General features: G+C 42.4%; 1 protein-coding gene across 1 annotated transcript; it reads left to right on the top strand.

The window, feature by feature from the left end:
• Nucleotides 1-2,395: 2,395 nt before the first annotated feature.
• On the top strand, nt 2,396-12,913 carry LOC119740861 (hyalin-like). Its single transcript, XM_038216314.1, has 9 exons — nt 2,396-2,422; nt 2,544-2,648; nt 2,776-3,030; nt 3,539-3,799; nt 4,389-4,661; nt 5,394-5,666; nt 6,309-6,602; nt 9,119-9,352; nt 11,158-12,913. The coding sequence occupies exons 3-9, from the start codon at nt 2,811-2,813 to the stop codon at nt 11,169-11,171; spliced, it is 1,569 nt and encodes a 522-aa protein (XP_038072242.1). The 5' UTR covers nt 2,396-2,422; nt 2,544-2,648; nt 2,776-2,810; the 3' UTR covers nt 11,172-12,913.
• Nucleotides 12,914-13,309: the final 396 nt, after the last annotated feature.

Below are 13,309 nucleotides of genomic sequence, written 5' to 3'. Positions count from 1 at the left end.
ATGCATATAGGCTCGAACGTGTAACCAAAACTGCTGCTAAGGTGATTGGTATGGATGTTGGAGACCTTCGTGTCATCTTTCAGGAGGTAACACTGAAAAAACTCAAGTCAATCATGCAGGACTCCACCCACCCAATTCATCACCTGGTAACTGTGCAAAAATCTGGGAGAGTCAGGCCTCCACGTACAAATACACAACGTTTTAGAAGATCATTTTTGCCCAACTCATGCCACCTTTTTAATTCCACTTTTAAAAGATGATTTTATCTTTTTAAATAAATCATGTATCTTTTTAAATAAATCATGCTTCCATGTACAAATACACAGCGCTTTTAAAGAGATCTACTTGCCCAAGTCATACCACATTTTAATTAATTAATTATCACTTTTAAAAGATGATTTATCATTTTAAATCAGACTGTATAATGGTGTACTCGTTTGTATTCATATTGTGTTTGAGTGTGATTGTAAGCTGTTTTGATAAATTGTTGTGGATTTGTCTTGTCTTTTAAACTGTTTTGAACACACGGGGTGTTGATTTTCATGTTTTTAATCATGATGGTTAATAATAAATTGAATTGAATTGAATTGAATTGAATAATGTCACTGTCCCGACCACAACGACAATATCCCCACAACAGTTCCCCCCCCCCATCCCGGCCGCTGGCCGTACACAATAATACCGGCGGTGTCACATGTCCCGACCATATACCGTTATTGTGCTTGCCATACCGGCGCATGTCCCGACCATACCGTTATTGTGCTGGCCATATCGGCGCTGTCCCGACCATACTGTTAGTTTGCTGGCCATATCGGCGCTGTCCTGACCATACCGTTAATCGTGCTCGCCATACCGGCGCTGTCCCGACCGTACCGTTATTGTACTGGCCATACCGGCGCTGTCACGACCATACCGTTATTGTGCTGGCCTTATACCGGCGCTGTCCCGACCATACCGTAATTGTGCTGGCCATATCGTCGCTGTCCCGTCCATACCGTTAATCGTGCTCGCCATACCGGCGCTGTCCCGACCATACCGTTATTGTGGTGGCCATTTCGCGATCGGCGCTGTCCCAACCGACGCTGTCCCGACCGTACCATTGTATTGTGCTCGCCATACCGGTGCTGTCCCGACCGTACCGTTATTGTGCTGGCCATACCGGTGCTGTCCCGACCATACCGTTATTGTGCTGGCCATACCGGCGCTGTCCCGACCGTACCGTTATTGTGCTGGCCATACCGGTGCTGTCACGACCATACCGTTATTGTGCTGGCCATACCGGCGCTGTCACGACCATACCGTTATTGTGCTGGCCATACCGGCGCTGTCACGACCATACCGTTATTGTGGTGGCCATTTCGCGATCGGCGCGGCTGTCCCGACGCTGTCCTGACCGTATCATTTTTATTGTGCTCGCCATACCGGCGCTGTCCCGACCATACTGTTTGTGCTGGCCATACCGGCGCTGTCCTGACCATATATATATACCGTATATTGTGCTGGCCTTATTGGCGCTGTCATGTCTTGACCATACCGTTATTGTGCTGGCCAAATCGCCGCTGTCCCGATCGTACCGTTGTTGTGCTGGCCATACCGGCGCTGTCCCGACCGTACCGTTGTTGTGCTGGTCATACCGGTGCTGACCCGCCCATGCCGTTAAGCTTGGTTTCCATATCGACGTTAAGCGTACGCAGACTACGCAGACTACACTGACAGCACGCGGAACAGTTGGCAAAGTTGAACCGGGTTCAACTTTGCCGATCGTATGCCAGGTAGTTTGCGTCTGTCTGAGTTCTCGGCGACAATTCCGGATGAAATGTTTCCATATGTCCGCGTTGCAGTTTGAGTCATGTTTGCGTTTCTCTTTGCGTTTCTTACGTCGACATGGAAACAAGGCTTGTGCTCGCAGCAACAGCAGGTATGGCGCTGGCCATGCCGGTGTAGCGTGAATATCCGACTCCATGAAATGTGGACTAATTGGTAGTACTGCGCACGCGTGAGTACAATACTATGCTATTTTTAGGATCGTTTCGGGAGAGTGACCTGTCATAGGATTTTCATAGGAGTCGGATTTTCATGTGACACCGTCACTTTCCTAGCCACATCGGCACTGCCCCGACCTTACCAGATCCTGCAAAACCATACCAAAATTGTGTCAGTACTGACCCTGTTCCGTTTATACTGATGCTGTTTTTACCGTGCCGGCATATTCACGGCCATCTCTGCAATATCCCGGCCATGCCACATTTCCGCTATCCCAGCCAAAGTTACAAAGGCAAAGACCATGCCAGCACAGTCCTAGCACTGTCCCGGCAAAAGTAACAATGTCGTGTCCATTCTGGAAGAGTTCCGGTCAGTTTGGATTTGTCTATGCCATACTGGCACTCCCCCCGGCCATGGTATCCTGCACTGTCTCGCAATGGTGAGTCATGTTGTCGGTCTTTTTGTTGGGTATACAATTTTATTGTCTCAGTTAAAATTCCTTATCGTTTTATGTTGCAGTTTGTATAGAATTGAAATCATTTATACCGGTTTTTTTTCAGACTGTTTCTCCCATCCGTGCTTGAACGGCGCGTCCTGCTTCGAAACAGATGACTGGTATCGTTGTCAGTGTACGGAGGGATTTACCGGATCAACTTGTGGCGAAGGTATGCAGAGTGTACGACACGAACGATTTTGGTTTCCTAAAATGAAAGGTCATAAGGCAAAGTGCAAATATTAAAACAATATTCGCCAATATGTTGATAAAAGTAACTTGTGGTTTTCTTTGGTAAGATATTCAAGCTCCGACTGTGACATGCCCAAGTAACATGACGGTGACCACAGATCCATCTCTGGCAACAGCCATCGCAGTCTACGGCCGTCCATCTGTCAGTGACAACTCCGGCGGTCCAGTCTCCGTCGCATACTCGCAGCTTCCCGGGAGTGTCTTTAACTATCATCCTGATGTGGAACATTATGTGGTGACTGGAAATGCCACGGATCGTACTGGAAACCTCGGTCGTTGCAACTTCTTTGTTAAAGTTGTTGGTAAGTCATTTCAAAGTTATCGAAGGCAAAGTACACTTCGTCGTGTCCGTTCAACAAAGTCGTATACGTAAAACGCGAGTAGAATGTCAATAGGTCGTATCTCACGTAAAATAACCCGGTTGTACACAACACCTTGTTGCACGGAGCGTTTTCGCGCAAGATACGACCTTGTTGCAGGATGGAGTGACGGACCTTGTTACACTGAGCTAAGGTGACGACTTTTGCCTAAAGTTACGACTTCAAAGAATGCAGGAGCTTTCTTTGGGGAAGCTTTGTGCATGAGAAATACTGCGAGCTAGACACGCGAGACCGAAGTTGCTAAAATATCGAGAGCCAACACTTCTGTCGTTTTCGTCCCAGTTTTTGGTAGGCATTTTACTCGAGGTAACAAACATGTATTGACCAATTACCGAGTTTATTTGCCAAATTTTTCTCTTAACATCTTTTATATGGGAGTGTGTGGGTTGAAATCGTCTTGACCGGCTTGAATATTTCCGTCATGAAACAGATCTAGAGAGACCAGTCATAACCTGTCGTTCCGACATGATCGTGGGCAGCAATAATGAATCTACCGTTGTAGACTACTTGGCTGGAATTGATGAATTCGTCATGACTGACAACTCCGGGTTCGCACTGGAAGGACCGAACTGCTCATGGCCTGGTTCCGCTCAGAATCCGGTGTTCTACAAAGGTGTGACCATTGTCAACTGCACTGTGACGGACCAGAGTGGTAACGTCGGCAGCTGTACATTCACAGTGAATGTTATTGGTAAGATCAGTGTCCAAGGCCGAAAGATGGCTTTAATTTTTTGACATCTTTCTTCGTTTTCTTGCGCAGATACAGTGCGGCAGCTTGCTTTGATTGAACTATACGGTTGATGTGTGATTGACAAGCTACAGTATACTATACTTCGGTTTATGCGTAGCCCATCTAATCCAAGGAAACCGTCGTCGAAATTTGATTTAAATTTGATTCAGTTAAATCAGCATGATGTCATAACACAATCGTTGATGTGGGACACCGAGCAATCTAAATAAATATTTAGTTACTCTTTCAGGGATAACCTGAGAGTAAGAACTCGGCAGTCACTGTAAGCTAGATCAGTAGCATACGTTGGCAAACAGAGACGACTATATCGAGCCAAGTCATGACAGCTAAAACTCTGAAATCAACAGTGTCAATTAAGTACAGTAGACCAGCCTTTTATTTTAAACAATTAGCGGTGCATTGTGGTTAATTGCGAAACCGAATTTAATTGCTTTCAAAGTGCAAATCTCATAGAGCGATCATACAAATCTCATATGCCATTCTAGAGACAATAAAACTATTCCGATTGACCTAACTCTCGCGTTTATAGGTCTGCCAGTGATGAAGTGCTCCAACCTACTGGTACCCACCGATCAAGGAGTTGCTGATGCTACTGTGGACATCTCGGGTGAATGGGGCAAGTCTATCATAGCAAATGATGCCTTGAACCAATCGCTGGCAGTTCAAAGTTGCAGCGAAGTGGATGTCGTAGTTCTTTCTTGGAATCCCAATGTAACAGATCCTGGAAGAATGGTCACTTGTACAAGTGAACCAGACCGAGCACAAGAACAGGCAGAATGCAGTTTTTACATTAAAGTTGTTGGTGAGTTAATATTTAAAGCTATAATATAGCTATAATAAAAATTATGTATAACTATACTGCACAACCGTGTCATGATTTATTATATCATGACACGGTTGTGCAGTAAAGTGATACATATTTTACCAAAACTAATGAGATATTTCGACATAATTCTGAAACATGAGTCAATATATATTTCTCTCTTACAATACCTGCTTGGCTGAGGGAGTTCACATTGCAAGGCAAGTATAAGTCAAAAGAAAGGGAAGGGGAGGAAAAAAACAGGCTTTAAACTTTTTATTGCTCAAACTGGAATAGAGATTCGGTTTTCTCTTTAGGTGAAAGGTTCGCTGCATTATTGGGATCATGTCAACATTGTGTGGTAAGGGCGCGATCCCTAGCCTATACACGACGACACGGACAATGCTTTGATGCGCACGTCTAGATCATAGACTCACATTGAGAGACTTGGCAACACGTGGCTTGATAGCTCAGCTGGTGTATACGTGCTCTTAAAGTCGCAGGTTCGAATCCCACTCCGTTTATTTTACAAGTCTTGAAAGCACAATTTTGACATGGAAACGTCAGTTGTTTGGGATTCCCGGTAAAACAGTTTACTGGCCATTGCAGATTACAATCCAAATGCAACCCTTTCGGAGCTTTAATTAGTACCAACTGACAGACTGACTTTCTTTTCATCACTGTGTCACGCAATTCATTCATTATCTTCTTCTTTTTTTAATCGTAAACCAGATCTAGAGAAACCAGTGGTATCGTGTCGGTCTGATATGGTGGAAAGCACCCCCGACGAATCTACCGTCGTGGACTACCTAGCTGGAATCGACGAGTTCGTTATGACTGACAACTCCGGGTTGACTCCGGCAGGACCCGACTGCTCCTGGCCTACCGGATCCGCTCAGATTAGTCAGAATCCCTTGTTCCACAAAGGTGTGACCATTGTCAGTTGCAATGTGACGGACCAGAGTGGTAACATCGGCAGCTGCACATTCACAGTGAATGTTATAGGTAAGTCCAGTTGGCAGAAGATCGTGAGTATATTATGATCTTGTTTGGAGTTGATATAATGGTAATTATACGCTCTTGATAAATTTAAGACTAGCAATAGTGCCTTTACCTGTTTACTATTGAAATTACATAAAGCACCAATATAGCACAACATATTTTGTCGTCCATCATTGTATACAGTAATCTCAACTCTTTCTTAAGAAATCAAGCTATATTAATAAAGAGTCTTCTTTTCTCTGTTTTCTGCACTACGGGAGGAATAACTTCTTAACCAACATGCATCCAACCGTTTCGTCCATTTATCCTAAAAGCAGGGGGAAAAAGTTTTGCCTCAGATTAAACTAATTCAGAAGAAATTTCCAATATCATTACTGTTATGGTACGCTCGGGCGATATAGGCCCACTACGTACCCGCTTGTTGCGTGGCGCGCCGTGTCCATATTGGCAACGTGTCTGCATGTTGATAGTGGACATATCTTGATTCATTACAAAGCCTCAGTAAATTTCACCAACAAAATAAGATAATGTAATTTTCATACTAATTGTTGGGAAAGACAGCATTTATTGGTTCACTATGATAATTATCTCGAGTTAAGATGCCATATAATTATCGTTATACGCTTTTTATTTTTTTGCTGGAAGGTGTTCCAACCATACTGTGCCCCGAGTCGTCTGTTTCGTCACCCATAAGGAAACCCACTGATCCTGGCAGCTATTTGACTTCACTCCCGTCAGACTTCATAAATGCGTACAATATTTCTGCCAAGGACTCAAATTCAGCCCCGCTAGCAATGGAATACTGCAAGGATGGAATACACCACCTAAATGGCCACCAGTTGTCTTACCGAGTACAACAGGACTACACCTTCATATGCAAAAGCGAACCTGACCATACCGGGCAATTTGCCAATTGTACCATATTCTTCAAAGTTGTAGGTAATTATTTCTTCTTGTGTTACCACAATCAAGTTGGCCGTTGAAGTAATAGCGAAATTGGGGGCAATGGCACAACCATAGACTTATACAGGGTGGATAAAAAAAAAAACCCGTAACCGAGATATTACTGCTAATTGGAACAGAAGTAGGGCACATGTGAATCAAAGGGAGATATCCTCTGTTAGGGTTGAATGTCCTCTTTAAAATGACACCCTGATCACCATGTCCTTACATTCACGGTTGACTGAGCAGTGTCCAATTTTATGAAAGGGTCTATATTTAGAGACTTGCGCCACTGTTCATGGTGAAATCTCTCTTTTCCCTACCTGCCTTGATTGGCAACCATAGACTTTCACTCTGTGACAACTGACACAACAAAAACCACAATTGAAAAGTGGCGCAAGTCTCGAAATAGACCCTTTCATAAAATTCAACCGTGAATGTAATGACATGACCAGGGTGTCATTTTAACAGAAGATATCTCCCTTTGATTCACATGTGTCCTACTTCTGTTCCAATTAGCAATATCTCGGTTTCATTTTGTTTTTTATCCACCCTGTATACTGGGTGGCCTCAACAAAAACAGAACGGTATACTTCCCCTACCCCGAAACTCAATCCATCTATACCAATGCATGGGCAATTCTGTTAAAAGAAAAATGATACAGGGATCACCCCATTCGGTCCAGTAGTTTTTGTTATAGAGCTATGATTTTGTGAAACAGAGTTGGGTGTCATTTTTGTCCCGATGATCAATTAAAGTTACGTTGACTTATTTGGATAGAGGGATTAATTGTCATACAGGGTCAAAAAAGCGGAACCCAAACCCCCAAAGATATATTTCATATTGAAACGAAATATGTAGCACCAAAAATAATGCCTGGAAAGCCAATTTCATAAACTAGTTTTTGACGAAAATAATAAATGAAATTGCTCAATCCGTTCAAATCACCATTTACACGCAATGACCCTAAACCTTTTGTCCACAAAAAGTCAAAATGTGTTCCGACTGTTTGGAACAACAAAGAAAATGACACAGAATGCTTGTTCCAACAACTGTAACAACTGTTGTAGGGCCTACGCAATACTTTTATTAACAACCCTGCTTAGGCAAACCACATGATTAATCCACTTTTTATTTTAAAGACGGGCCTTCAAAAGGACTTAATAAGGGAATAAATGTGTGCTCCGGAGGTTTTTATCACTCTGTTTAATACCACTTAGAGTCTGGGTGCTGATAATTACCCGAGCCGGAGGCGAGGGTAATTATCAGCACCCAGACTCTAAGTGGTATTAAACAGAGTGATAAATACCGACGGAGTACATATTTATTCCCATTCATAAATGCCTTTTCGGTAAAAAAAAATCTTATAATTCGTTCAAAACATCCCGATTTTGTTCAACAAATTCACTTTATGCTTTTTGAATCATCCCTCCTGCAAAATAATGGAGTGTTCAGCTGGCGAGTAAGATGAAAACAACCCTTTTATGGAGATTGACGCGCGCGTATCATGTTCTATGCGATGTCGCGCAGAACGCACCTGGCGCGTTGCGTTTTGAATTTAGAACTATAAAATTCTAACTCCCTGGTAGTGTTGCGCATGCCTACGTGAGGATTGTGAACGTTCAACCAATGAAACGATAAGAGGCACTGGATTTTTAGGAGTCCACATTTTATTGTGACACTGGAAAAGTGTTTAAGACCAGCTAGCCATGTCTTTATCGTCCGTTTAATACCGGCCACGTGACGGGCTCTCGACCAATAGGAATGGCTAAACTGTCTGAGGTATTTATGAATTGTTGATAACGCAAACACCAACTTTCCCAATTGCTTATAAAATTCCTGCTGTATGACACTTGCATCCGTTACTGAAGAATTTCATTCAAGGAAGCAAAAAATTCAGCCAAGTTGGGTAACATCGTTACTTCGTAACGTTCACCTAAGGAGAGTACACGAGAAAGTGTGGATTCGTAATTTAAGAATTCGTAAAGTATTAAACCATTGCTATGACGTCACACTATTGTTAAAAGTGTGGATTCGGAGATGAAAAGACTTGCATATCTCGTGTTGAGTCGTGGCAATTAGGGTAATTAACAAATGAGTTTTTCGAAGCTCTTATATAATCAAGCATTGTGGCGTGTGTAGCATGTGTATTTCCACACCCGTAGTCCCGTACAACCAAGTTATTTTGTGTGTTGGCTCCTTCCGGCAACATAATTCAGACGACGATTTCTTTATGACTCGGAAGTAGTTCTTGCAGTGACGGCGGAGAATCTGACAGTGAAGATGCATTGGTAATTTTAGGAAGGAACGTTTTCATGCAGACGGTCCTACTAATGCTTATTATGGAGAACATTTTGTCCAACATGCTCGAATCCACACTTAACTATTACAAATTCGTAATTCCGAATCCACATTTTTAACAATAGCGTGACGTCAAAGCAATGGTTTAATTTCTACAGAATTGGCGTCGACGTATAGGCCTAACATTCTAGACCTTTTGTCTTCTCCAACAGATGAGGAACCACCTATGGTTGTGTGTCCCGATGGTACGAGTTCGATTGAATATGTACCCATACCTAGCGCTTCTGTTCCTACCATCGATGCACAGATTCAGGTTACAGACAATGCGCAGTTACAGGCACCGACTGCAGGCTGCACCATCACGAGTTCGGGGATAACATGCACTGCGACTGACGACTCGGGCAACGTGGGTAGATGCTCGTTCTATCGAGGAAACTTAATTCCCAGTAAGTTCTAGCTCAACCGAATAAAAAAAGTGGTTTTGTGGAAGAACGGAGTTCCTTGATGAAATAGGATCGTTTTCTTATGAGGATTTTTCCCAACATTTGAACCATGTAGTTTCGGTGCCCCTAAAATGGGTTGACAAATTCACAACTTCTCAATCGCTCAATTGCAAAATAGAGCATAATTTTTTAGGGCACAATTTCATCCGAATTTCATAGAATTGCGAGCTCGCAGTCCTATTGCACGGCTTCCATTCTTTTTTTTTCACAAACCTTTCAGTTCATGGACCACAAAATGCCAAAAAAGCAAAAGAAAATATGCGGGCATACAAATCGTGATTTGGCCCGCGTAGATAGGCAATATTGGGCCCAAGTTACCGGTCTGCCTCCTTCTGCGGCTTTCTGTACGCTATCCAGTCTTTATAAACAGGTCACTGCTCCTGACCAGTCTGCTCATCTCTTTCACAATTTGTGTGTGTGTGTTCCTACATGGCATTACGCCTGAGGACAGACAACAAAAGGAGCACAAAGGGGCCATTGATCCTCGAAGGAAGGTGCCTATTGTCCTCGAACGCAGGTTTGTGCGCTTAGTCTATGGGAGAGTGTTATATTACAGGGACAAAGGAAAACACAAAGCCAATCCTCGGAAGCATAGCAAAAAACGACAACGTGGGTGGGTGAGTTTGTCTTACATACGCAGTGTGGACTTCCGAACAAAAGACGTCCACATAATGTAGGTAGCACCGACGTTGTGTGGACTTACCCCACGTCCACACAGTGTTTCCCCATTTCTGGAAAACAGGTTTAGAGGCATTTTTGGGTTAGGTTTATCTGTAGCAGAATGAAGAGAAACACTAAAGGGAATCATAGAAAAAAATTGGGTTGAAAGAGTTTTCACAGTTTGAGAAAAATGAGTTTTTCCACTGGTGTTCCTTAACTACACGAAAAGAAAGGAAAGTCCACACTAGGTATGTGAAACAAGTCTGTGTGTGTGTGTGTGAGGGAAACCAAATCTTCGCATCCTAGGTAGCTTATACCTCAATGATCAGCGAAGCACATTCCAGCGAATGTGTCGAGCGAATGCGGAAGTGTTGACTGTTAGCCAGAGTTCAAATAGAATCTAGAAATTAGGGGTCAACAGTGTGAACAGGGTGGCCGGTACGAGCGAAATACTCATCACACTCTAGTTGTTTACACTCGTACTCTAAAAGTCCCCAGTCAGATTCGACCGGAATCCGGGTCAGATTTGACTTGACGAAAATATGACAACTTATGTCGTATAAAAACAAATTGACAAACTTGGCCAAAATTACAAATGTCTTGGTCAAAATGACAGTTGTCTTGGTCAAAATGCCACTTTTCTTGGCCAAATTGACAATTTTTCTCCGTCAAAATGACATTTTCTCGGCCACAATGACACATACATTTTCGGGTCAAATGGCCCAGAAATAGACTTAGAGGAGTGTCACAATGACCCGGCAAAGTGTCAGGTTAAATTTTGACCGATATTTGGGTCTAATCTGATTTGGGGCTTGTAGTGTAGAGGAGCAGAACTATATTGGCATGAAGGGCAAAGGATAGATTGAATTATAATGGAGCATATATTAGGATCATGGTTGCTGGAAAATGCGTCAGTTAGGTCTCGGTATCAGAGAAAAAATGTGGTATTTGTGAGGCAATATCCTAAAAAAAACACCGCAAAACCATGCCCGTCGGGCAACAAAATATCTGCGTTCAATTCATTTATGAGTAAATGGCTTAAACCATGACTCAAACCTTCATTGTGATTATGATTTTTGTGTTTTCAGATGGCGATTGCTGAGCGACATCTGCAAGACTGGTCAAAATAAAAGAATACCTTATGGAATTACAAATCGCACGAAAAGGTATTAAGACATTCTTTAACTTTATTAACAAAATTTGCTCGTTACAAAATGGCGAGTGAAAAATTTGATAAGTAAATTGCACGTTTATGTGCACAAAATATAAAAGTATAAATCAAAGTGAAATGAAAGACTCGGATTTAGATTTTAAGGTTTAGAAACATTTTACTTTTAATGCAATGAATGACTGAGGGTGTAGGGTAGAGGGGTTGGTACAGCGAAGTAATGAATGCGTGTAGAGGGCTGGGGTAGGGTGTTAGTATATGGGGTGTAGAAGTGTGGTGTAGGCAGTATAGGGTTAGTGTTGGATAGAGGGGTGGGTACAGAGAAGATGTTAAGGTTGGGTGTAGAGGGCTAGGGTTGGGTGATAGTATGGGGTGTAGAAGTGGGGTGTAGGGTGCAGGGGTTGGTAATGGGTAGAGGGGTGGGTAGAGTGAAGATGATAAGGTTGGCTGTAGAGGGCTGGGGTTGGGTGTTAGTATGGGTGTTCACTGTTGGGTGCAGGGATTGGTAGTGGGTAGAGGGGTGGGTACAGTGAAGATGATAAGGTTGGCTGTAGAGGGCTGGGGTTAGGTGTTAGTATGGGTGTTCACTGTTGGGTACAGGGATTGGTAATGGGTAGAGGGGTGGGTACAGTGAAGATGATAAGGTCGGCTGTAGAGGGCTGGGGTTGGGTGTTAGTATGAGTGTTGGGTGCAGGGTTTGGTGACGGGTAGAGGGGTAGGTACAGTTAAATTTTCAATAAATTTTTCTGTACTCGTACTCGACTCATGGAAAAGTACTTGTCCTCGTACTCATGGAAATGAACTCGTACTTATACTCACAATAAAACATTTCCCTATACTCGTACTCGTGGTAAAGTACTCATACTCATATTCGAGGCAAAGTACTCATACTCGTACTCATGAGAAGCACTCGACTACAACACTGGGTAGAGGTATGTTATACACTTCTGCATGAAGGTCTATGAGTGCCCTCATTATACTACATCATCACTCCAGCCCTACACCCCACGCAAAAGTTGAAGTTTTTTAACCTGAGGTATAATTCGAAAATGGACAGAAATGCGTATAAGTGATTGCTCCTTTGGTGGGAATTTGTTTCGACTGAAATGGACCACCCTCAGTAAAGATTACAATACAAAAAAATAGAACACTGCCTTGCTTTTTCCACCTGGCTTACTAAAAATCAAGTCAACCCATTCACACACAATTAGAATTGCATTGGCCTAAATCCATGCAAAACCCAGATTCAGTATATCCAGGTGAGAGTGGCCCAAGTGAAATTTCCACCCTTTCACTTAATTGATTGTTTTTTTTCTGGATCTAGGGACCCAAATGGAATGGGGTAAAAAGGAGTTAGGCTTTAATATAATGTGTCATTTTTATAAAGAAAACAAAAAACAGGTTTGTTTTCTGAATGTTGCACATATATTGTATAGTTATGAATACAAAATTTATTTCTAAGTTATAAGAATGCAGCTTGGAAAAAAAAATTAAAAACAGTAAATGGCATAAAGTTAAAAGATTTAAATGTATTATAATGGCACCATGTAAAATCCTAGACAAAAAAATAAGTACTGTTACTAAGAAAAACAGCTTAAATGTCCCACTTTTCATCTGTAGATTTTTATGTGTAATGTTATTAGGCAAAATAAAAAAAAACATGTTTAGCGTCCTCACCCGCTTCCTTTTTGGAGGCTGCCTCCTTTTTTTTTCTTTTTTTCTTTTTAACCGAAAACAAAACCCGATAAATTTTCAACAGTTACATGTACATCATTTTGGCCTCTTAATCTGTTGTATCTAGCCCATATAAAGTTGTTATGTAAGCCCATATAAAGTTGTTATGGCCTATTTTGGAGTAGTATCATACGGGTGTAAATGGCGCTACCAACGTCAATATAGTCTGCCCCCCAAAAAAAGCCAAAACAAACAAACAAACAAACAAACAAAAAACAAAAAGTCGGGCAATCTTTTTTGCAAACTTCTAAACAAAATGTGACACAAAATTGTGAGCGCCCCCCCCCCTCTACCCCAGCCAAATCCTGGGTGCGCCACTGATTAGGGAGACATTTGAA

The sequence above is a fragment of the Patiria miniata genome, unplaced genomic scaffold (genome assembly GCF_015706575.1).
Source record: "Patiria miniata isolate m_02_andy unplaced genomic scaffold, ASM1570657v1 HiC_scaffold_5, whole genome shotgun sequence".
Lineage (NCBI taxonomy): Eukaryota > Metazoa > Echinodermata > Asteroidea > Valvatida > Asterinidae > Patiria > Patiria miniata.
The sequence above is the reverse complement of the archived record's forward strand: the minus strand, read 5'-3'. Positions and strand labels throughout refer to the sequence as shown.